This window comes from Miniopterus schreibersii (assembly GCF_964146895.1).
Source record: "Miniopterus schreibersii genome assembly, chromosome: 1".
NCBI classification, from domain to species: domain Eukaryota; kingdom Metazoa; phylum Chordata; class Mammalia; order Chiroptera; family Miniopteridae; genus Miniopterus; species Miniopterus schreibersii.
Genome location: NC_138101.1, coordinates 105,301,809 through 105,311,249, shown reverse-complemented (window position 1 = coordinate 105,311,249; position 9,441 = coordinate 105,301,809). Strand labels below are relative to the sequence as shown.

The window sequence follows — 9,441 nt, the reverse complement described above, 5'->3', positions numbered from 1 at the left end:
AGAAGGGAATTTTCCCCTAAGACAGCCTTGCTGGAACCTGGGCTCCAGCCCTGAGTAGTGTCACATTCACCACCTCTGCCAGGAGACAGGCTTGGACATGCTGGTTGTCTGGACTGGTCCAATTAGGAAGACCTAGCACCCACAGGGTGATGGAATCTTCGTTTGCTCCCCTCATTTCTATTCCTTTCCTCTTCCATCTCCCTTCCCGGCCACTCCCGGTTCAAAGGGGAGATTCAGCTGAAACACACAGCCAGCCCAACTACAGTACTTTAGGCTGACCAGAGAACAAAATCCACCGTGGACCCCTCGGCCTCTCCTGTTCCCCACTCAAGAAGCCCCATTTCTGAGACTATTAAATCACTGTGCTTTCAACCTGATTCCTCCTTAGCCCACCTGGCTTCCTCACACACCCTGACAGTTGTCCATACAGCATTCACTGAGCAACCCCCCCAATACTTATGCACAGATACTAGGCTCCTAGGCTAAATGTACCAACTTGTTCTGTGGAATCAGCTTGCTAGGTTCTCCTGTCTCTGCTCTCTATAATTTGCCTGCTCTGTAGTTAGTTATTTGTGACTTCTTTTGTGTAAGCCACAGCAGTCTTGCCCCTGTGAATCTCTCCACTGGCTTCTCAGAGAACTTAAGGGGCCAGTGTTGAGACACAGAAACTAGGCAGTCCACACACACACACACACACACACACACACACACACACACACACACACACGGCACACACCATGACAGAGACAGGGTCAGCCCAAGGAGAATTGTGCACACATACAACACCTACGCACACACCCTGGAGTTCCTCGTCTTCAATCTGCAGAGACCCACCCTCTCCTTCGAGCCCACCCCGCTCCCTGCCAGCCTACCCCCTACACACGTGGTTTTGCCCCTTCACCCCCGAGCTGGAGGCACAGGGAGCAGGCGCGGGATGTAAACACCTGGCAAAATCAGAGACAGTCAAACAAACACGAGATCTCACAAACGATCCCAACGGGAGGGGCCTCCGGGCTCCTTTCTGCGGTTTCCTCCCGCCCCCTGCCCCCAGGCTTCCTCCCTCAGTCTGCGGACAAAGAGTCACCAAGCCCAGTTCAAATCGATTGTTTTATTGACAGTGTACACACAGACACGCCTTTAGAAAAGGGCGCGGTCCCAGGCCGCACTTGTGCTGCGTTTCTCGGACTCGGCTAGTCCTGACGCCCTAACCCCCCACCCCATCCCGACGCTTTCCTTCAGGAGCGAGAAAAGGAGCCCGGCCGGAGCCGCCGCCGCGCGTCCGCGCTCCTCTTCTGTCCCGCCCGCCCGCCCGCCCCCTATACTACGCGGTCACACAGTACACGACACAGACTTTTCTCCTACTGAGCACGCTCATCTAGGACTACACGCCAGGCAAATACTATTGTCGTGGAAGGAGGGGCGGGGCGGGGAGGGCCAAGGGGCTCTTCCCCGTCCGCATCCCGCCGGAGGCCACGCACGCCCTCAGCCGGACCCGCGCCGACGCGGGTTGCTTCCCATGGCACCGCTTCTGAAGGAGCTGAGGTCCGGGCAGCGGAGGCGCAGCTGTCGAGGGCACTGATCTCCGGAAAACCCAACTCACCCGCAACGAAACTGGCTCAGGACCAAGACCACACCCTCCGCGGAAAAAGGGTGCGCGGTTCCCAGGAGCTTTTAGTTAAGTGAGAGGGCGAGAGAAAAGGGTCCCACGTCCCCCAACACACACACACGCACACACACAATTTTCTCAGAGGCTGGGAGAAGTGGAAAAGTGTTAGCACCAGACCCAGAGTCCCGCTGTCTTTGAAAACGAGAATGTGAAATTCTGAGCGCGGAGCTGAACGGCGCCCAGGGCACCAGGCTCTGCCCCAGCTCGTCGGCAGCCGAGTGGGGCGGGGTGAGGGGCGGGGAGCAGAAGGGTCTGGTTCCCAGCGGGAAAGGGACTTTGAAACTAAAAACTAAGGAGTTGTCGCCGAACCCTGGCTTCTAGGACATGCACCCCAGAAAGGGCAGAGTAGGGGTTGAGGAGGGACCTCGCAGCGCTCACACTAGCTGGGGACGTCTGTTGAGAGTCCGGAGCCAAATCCCGCACCACAGTGTTGCCGCCAGATCTTTCCTACGTCTTCTCCCGTTTACTCTGGCTCCACGGCTCACGGTGGGGCGGGTTGCGGGGCTGATTTCAAAGATAAATGAGCGGGAGCGGAGAGGTGTGGATTTCGCCTCACGGTCAGCGGCGGCCTTACGCTAGGAGGGACCTGTGCTTGCCAGGGGGGATTCAGCCCACGAGGACGATGATGGCTGTGGGTGTGGCCGGGGACTGGTGAAATCGGCCCACTCCCCACTAGAAATCTCCAGGAGTCAAGGTTGGGGGAGGGGAGTAAAGGGCGGAGTAAGGGGGGGGGGGGCGATAAATACTGCCAGCCCTAGGTGTCTGCTCCCAGGCACCCAAGGTGGGGGATGAGACTGGGAGGGCAGCGCGGGCCGGGGTTCAGCCCGCCGTCTGCCTGTAGTTTCCGTTAATTTCCTGGGCGATGCTGACTGCCTCAGCACCCAGCGGCAGCCGGTCACTGTATTCAGAGCCCACCTCGAACTCCTCTTGGTTGGCTTTGGACTGGGACTCCACCAACGAGCAGGCGGCCAGGCTCTCCTCCCTCTGCAAGCCCCCACCTGAGTCCCCCGGCTCCGCGTCTTCATCAAGGCCCTCCCGGGGAGCCTCCTCCGGCTCTACACCGCCCGCTTCGCCGCCTGCTGCGTAGCTTTTCTCCGACTCGAGGTAGGAGGCACGCGGGTCGAAGTCGGCGGCGATGCGCTTCTCCATGGGGTCGGGGACCTGCGGCCGCAGGATCAGACGGTAGGGCTTCCCCGGGTGTTTGGCCAGCAGATGGCAGCAGGCAGCGCCCAGCAGGGGCACGGTGGCCAGTACCAAGAGGAACACGCTCACCGCCACGATAACCAGCAGGGAGGGCAACTCCTTCTTGGTAGCGAACACCACTTGCACATGGCAGGCCTGGCCGGCCTGCGCCAGGCACACGGAGTAGTTGGTGCCAGGCCGCAGGCCGCGGAACCAGTAGGCGTTGATGCCCTCCTCCACGCGCGACCACTGAACTGCTGCACCGCCCCCCGCCGGGCACAGATAGAGCCGGCGCAGGGGCCGCTGCCCAGACCACCCAACTTCCCCAGCCCCGCCAGGCCTTGGGCCCCAGCGCGCCGCCAGCGGCGTCAGCTGCACCCGCGCTTCTCGCTCCGCCACGTCGAGCGCGATAATGCCCAGCTCAAAGACGTGGGGCTTGAGGTCGGCGCTCTGGTTGAACGCGTGATTGGACACATACCGCGAGGGGTCCCCGTGACCACAGCGCTGCTCCTCCACCTGGTCTTCCGCCTCCTCTCCCTCCCTGACCTCCTCCTCCGGCCCCGCCTCCGTCTCCCCAAAGACGCTACCCCGGGCTGGGCCCTGACCTTTGATTTTGCCCTCAGGCTTGGAGGGTAGGACGCTGTTGCCCCGAGCTTTAGCTGTGGACTTGCGCTCAGAGGTCGGGGCCTGCACATCCGGGTCTCCCCCGGCGCCAGGAACATGCTTTGGGGGCCCGGCAGCCGCCACCACCACGCGTACTGACGTGGAGTTGGTTCCCAGCTCGTTGTGGGCATGGCACGTATAGACGCCTGCCTCCTTGGCACTCAGGAGGGGCACCAACAGGGAGCCGTTTGTGAGCGCCAGGAAGCGTGGGGTGGCTGGAGGCGCGGGCCAAGCCGGTGCTGGAGACGGGGTTGGGGCCTCCGTCCGCGTCAGCCCATCCCCATCTACTTCCTCCTCTCCGTCTTCCATCCCGCCCCCGTAGTCCTCCTCACTCGAAACCCGCTGTTCTAAGACTACGGTGCCACCCGGGATCTGAAGTTGCCACTGTAGGCGGGGCGTGGGGTGTCCTTCGGCGACGCAGTGTAGCTTGAGCGCCATGCCAGCGCGCAGGGCGCTGCCGGGCGCCTCGATGGGCGGCTCGGCACTCAGATGCACACTGGGTGGTGCACAGGACAGGACCGGCAAGCGGCGCACAGGAACCCCCTGCAGCGCGGTTGGCGTCGCGCACGCGATGGAGTCGATCTCTGGTAGGGAGACTCGGGTGCTCTCGGCCCAGGCCTGCAGCCACACTAGGCTGCAACCGCAATGGAAGGGGTTGTGATACAGTTGCAGATGTGACAGTGCACTTAGCGCATCGAAGGTGCCGGGAGCCAGTGTACGCAGCCGGTTGTTGTTGATGCGCAGGGAGCGCAAGTCCGGCAGCGCACGGAGCGCGTCCCGGGGAAGCGAGCCCAAGCGGTTATGGTTCATTTTGAGAAGCTGCAGCGCGCTCAGGTTACGCAGGTCGCTCCATGGAAAGCTGGATATAAGGTTGTGGCTCAAGTCGAGGTTCTTGAGCTGGCTCAGCACCGCCAATGCGCCCCGCTCCACAGTGCGCACCTCATTGTGCGCCAGCCACAGCGACGTGACCTGCGTGACGTTGGCGAAGGCCCCACGCCGCAGCACGGTGATCTTGTTGGCTGACAGACTAAGAGTGGTCACGTTGGTCGGCAGTCCTTCGGGCACCTCGCGAAGGTCCTTGTAGGCGCAGTCGGCGAACTGGTGCGCGTACTTGTCTACGCAAGCGCACGGCTCTGGGCAAGCTCCTGCCACTCCCAGCAGCGCCCAGGCTAGCCACACTGCTAGCAAGGGCACCATTGCGGATCCTGCACGTGGAAGTGGGGAGAGAGGGGGAGAATGTGACTCACCGAGCCCCACCTTCCTTCCCCTATCAAGCTCTGCCTCCAAGACCCAGTCTTGAGTAGGCCCAGGTAACCCCCTTTATGCCCAGGAGCCTGTCTTGGGCATGTGTGGAGCTCAGTAAACACCTCGGGATTCAATGCTTGCTCCCTCTTGGAGCCCTTCCTTTCCCTGCGGCCTTCTACCATGCTCTTTTTTCTCTATCTACTCCTCCCCCCCTCCCCCCCTCGCTGGCCCCTTTGCTCGGCTGATCGCTGGTCTGCCTTGGGCTCTGCACTGACCCCTGTCTGTATTTCTAAGCCTTTGTTTAATCCGTGAAAGGCATACACAGAAAGGGTATTTTTGTCCGTGATCGGTGCCCTCTCTCGAACTCTTTGTCCCATCTACAGCAATCGCACACACGCCCATACATCAACAATACAAACACGCTCGGGCACAGCCATCAAACCGCTAACTTCTACAGGGATTTAGAGGTTCACAACACATTTTGTAGACACACAAACACAAAGGCACCCAGACACAGACACAATATACACTGGAGGCCTCATTCTTACAGCCGAACCCAGCATTTGTACAGCGTTCTCCATAACGGTGCAACGCGCTTTTCCTATTCATTGCTGGAATTGACAGACACAAGGACACAAGCCCTCACAGGAACGGACCTACACACTGGGACACAAGCGCGCACTGGAGCGTGCACACAGCCCTCCACTGAGACCAAAATTCCAGCGGATCAGCAATTCGGAGAACTTGCCGCCAGTGGCAAGAGCCTGGGACCCACGGAAGCCTGTTCGCAGGCCCCTCAGCCACTGTGACCTAAGCCTCCTGCTGCTCTGGGTTGCAGTTCCTTCCAGGGGAGAACCCAGGGTGCTCAGTCAGCCTTCCCTCTGAGGAAGGAGGTCCTCTGCATGGACCAGGAGCATTGTAGGAATGTTACTAAAGGTCCCCGTGCCCATAGAGCAGAGCCCAGGTGCCTCTCAAGGGAGCAGAGGGGTCCCTAGCTGATGGGCCATGGGGGCTGTCACTAGCTAAGTGGGAAAGGGTTGAAGATTCTGCTCCTTTTCTGCAGCTCTACGATGCCCTAGAGCCCCCTCTCCAATAAAACCTTCTCATCCCCAGCCACACAAACACACTTACACACGGACTGCCCATTCCTGCCTAGGGCTCCAGGCAGGGTTGGCAGAGGCACTCCCACACCCCTCTTTGGGAACCCTTGTCTCTCACTCCACCTTTGCTCCCAGGGGAGGGCTCCTCCCCATCTCTTCCCTGTGGGGGGGAGGGGGGTCCAGCACCTGAGGCTGGGTCTACCCCCACCTGGATCTAGGTTGTGGGGAGGTGGAAGGCTTACCTGCTCTTTGTGGACTCTCGGAGCACCGCCTTGGGCTTCAACCCCTTCTCTAGACTTGATGTTTCAGAGAGGACGACAGCCCAAGGGCGCTTCCCACATCTGTTGCTGCGACTGTGGGGAAGGTGGGAGGGGAAAGGGACGGGTAAATTTGGGTTCTCTCCTGGCCCCGAGTCCCCACTTCAGTTTTTCCTTTCGTGTCTGTTCCCTCCACCTCTAGCTGGCTGCAGATTGAAGACAGTCCACGCGCGCTCCCGGCTGGTCAGGGACGCGCACAGCCTCTCCCACCTCCCGCATCCTCAACATTCGTTAATGCCATAAAGGCTCTACCCCTGGCGGAGACACTTTTTGGCCCCCACACCCACCGCCCTCGCCTAGGCTCTTTCCAGCTCACCGCACCCCATAACCCATGTCCCTCCACATTTACACATCTGCAGACATTACCACTATTCTTTATCACATCGCCCCCCCCCCCAAGTTCAAACACATTAGCACAGACCCTCACCCCTTCACATGTTAGAATTATCCACCATGTAATAATTGCGTCGATGTGTTGAGCTCTCACTACGTTCACATATTTTCAAAGGCACACACCTTCACCCAGGACACTCGCCAGCCTGCCCCTCCCTCACGCACACTCAGTCAGGGTACTCACCCCTACGAGCGGGTCCGCCAGGACCCGCGAGCTTCGCTGCTAATTGAATGCGAGCCGCTTTTACACCCCGCAACTCGTGAGACAAACCATCCTGGAGGAATTTGGGGGAAGAGAAGGAGCATAACTAAAGGGGGTTGTGCTTTGCATTTAAACTCTTATTGCAAATGCAGGTAGTGGGGCAGATAGACCTCGAGTGGGACAGGCTCGAGTGTACCCTTCCTTCCCCTACCCCCACCTCCCCGCCACCACCACCCGCGCTAGCCGCCTCCTCCCCGAAGCCACGTTCAACACCATGCATAATTGATAGTGTTAGCAGAGCAACTCACCCTCCCTACCATTTTTGCCTGGATCTGGGCAGATACAAGCCCAGGTCTCTCTCCCGCCCCCCAACCCCGCCCCCCTCCCGCCTGTCCAACCGGAAGACCCAAACGCTGGGCCCAGCAGGACCAATGCGGGAAGCAACGCCCCCTCCCCAGCCCACTGCCTACCCTGCCCAGCCTTTTAAGCCCAACTCGTTACGTCTGGTCTTTTGTGGCTAAACTAGCGCTGAAGCCCACTGCTCAACTCTAGAGCTCGTGCGCACCGCCAAGAAGGGGCCGGGCGGGGCGAGTGGGTGTCAGATCCCGCTCCCAGGAAGCCTGCCTGAGCGCACCCAACGCCTCACCCTCAGGTCTTGACAGCTAGAAGCGAACGGGGAATCGGGGCTGCAGCAGACGGCAGCCCCAAAAGGGATGGTTACAAAGCGTCTGCTCCCCTTAAGCACAGTGGGCTGGAAACACAGATATCTTCACAGACTCACAAGCAAACACACCGCCAACCCCACACAGGGTTTCCACAGTCTGTGTCGCTCGCCACTCTCCCAGTGTTTCACGCGTTCACACAACAGCCAGTCTCCACACACTACAAAACTCGTTCCGGACTCTCATTCCTAGTCTCTGGAGAAATCCCGACATTTTTTTTAGCGACCAGGAAGCAGAGGCGCGGGAAGGTCAGGCATTTGGCTAAAAGTCAATTCCTTTCCCCCTGCGCTGCCCACTGCAGCCCTGGAGACACAGTTGCTGGACAGAATTAGGAAATGGGTACAGGCTCCCGGGCACACACAAAGTTCCCCAGTCCTTTTTTAGACACTGAGCTTTCGGGTAGCTCTAGGCTCCCCAGCCTTCACCGCGGGCTGCGTGTACGGGGTGGTCTCTTGCGGTGGGTCATTAGCGCAGGTTAGGGCCCTCAGAAAACCTCGATCTCCAGATTTAAATGTGGAGCATTTTAATGAGGTAGGGAGGTGGGGAGAGAGACGGGCGACGAGTGCTGCATCTAAAGAGATCACCCGACCCGGGTTCCGAGGATCCTTTGTAAATTAAATATGAACAGACTAGCGCGCACACGCTCCGTGTCCCTCCCTTTCTCCACCTCCTACAGCCGCTACAGGAGGCCTAGCAGGCTGGGACCAGCGCTTCTCGCTCAGCCCGGAATTCAGAACCCAGAACCTCATTCCATCTACTACTGTAGTCCCCACAGCCGATCCAGAGGGAGGGGTGAGAGCACCCCGACCCTGTGGTGGGACTGGGGAAGGGGTCCAGAGTTCAGAAGTGGGGCCCAGCGGTTCGGGCCAGGCTGGGGTGGGGAGTGGCGCAGCCGGCGGACCTGGCAAAGCCTCTTTGTCTGCGGAGCAAGGAGGTCTTCCTGGGAGTGTTGTCTGCGCCCTGGGAACCCTGAGGAGGCGCTTCAGAAAGCCTTGGCCGCGGAAGAGGGGTCTGGGCGAGGCAGAGGCCCAGCATCGGAGACGGAGGGGCGGCACTAGATGGCGGGTTCTGGAGCCTTTCCCGTGCGGGGGCAGGCGCCTGGCCGCGAGGTAGGGACCGAGGCGCCGGCGCGTAGACGCACCGCTTGTGGACCCTCCACCCAGTTTCCACCTGTCTTCTGGTTCTTTTGCGAGGAGGCGGACGGAGAAGCGGGCGAACAGGGGACATCTTGGAAGGGTAGAGGGACTGTAAGAGAGGCTGGGGAGTGGAAGTGAAAATGGTTTCGCTCACTCTCCGCGGGGTGTTACCCTGGACCGCAGTGGCCCATCCCGCCAGTGTCCCGGGAACCTCCGGGTCCCACGGGCCAAGGAAAGAGCCTTTTCCCTTGCTTTCTTGCCGGTGCTGCAGAAGCCGGGGAATTCAGCAGGGAGATAGGGCTCCAGGCGCCAGGACCGCAGCTAAGGGCGCGGCGGCCACCCGGAGTGGGCGCGGGCTCCAGCCCGCCCGGTGGTTCCCGCCCACTCTCCAGCGAGCGCTTTTGTTCCCCGAGCGTGCCTTCGGGGTAGACAGCCCTTACCCCAGCCTTCCACCGAGAGCCCAGTGCCTGACCCGGCAGTCTGAAGCCCGAGTTGCCCCTGGCAGTGTCCGCGGAGAACTGGGGTGGGAGCCACGACTCCGGTTCAGCCTCCGAGCTCAGCCTGAAGATTGAGCGCTTGTGGTCTTGCGCCGCCAGGCGCGCAGGAGCAGTCTGCTGAGTATAATGTTAATAATGGTACAGTTACTGAGGGACTGGGGGAACGGGAACCAAGATACCCCCCCCCCCCGCCCACGTCTTTGATCATTAAAGAAACAGGCCCCCAGTCAGGCGGGTAGAAGTTGGTGTGGGGAGGAGATAAGGTTCCGAGCCGTCAGCTCGGGGGCCCCAGATTCAGAATCTGTAGAATCCGGGTTC

The 9,441-nt window shown here is 60.2% G+C and overlaps 1 protein-coding gene across 2 annotated transcripts; it reads right to left on the bottom strand.

Annotated features, from left to right (window-relative positions):
- Positions 1-1,088: 1,088 nt before the first annotated feature.
- On the bottom strand, positions 1,089-9,139 carry ISLR2 (immunoglobulin superfamily containing leucine rich repeat 2). 2 transcript variants are annotated; one of them, XM_081124084.1, is made up of 4 exons: positions 9,067-9,139; positions 6,751-6,841; positions 6,099-6,209; positions 1,095-4,716 (listed from the first exon to the last, which is right to left on the bottom strand). In XM_081124084.1, exon 4 carries the CDS (start codon positions 4,706-4,708, stop codon positions 2,486-2,488), a length of 2,223 nt encoding a protein of 740 aa, XP_080980210.1. In that variant the 5' UTR covers positions 4,709-4,716; positions 6,099-6,209; positions 6,751-6,841; positions 9,067-9,139; the 3' UTR covers positions 1,095-2,485. The 2 variants fall into 2 exon arrangements, with proteins under 2 accessions (XP_080980211.1, XP_080980210.1); XM_081124085.1 differs by lacking the exon at positions 9,067-9,139 and having other exon boundaries at positions 1,089-4,716; positions 6,751-6,976.
- Positions 9,140-9,441: the final 302 nt, after the last annotated feature.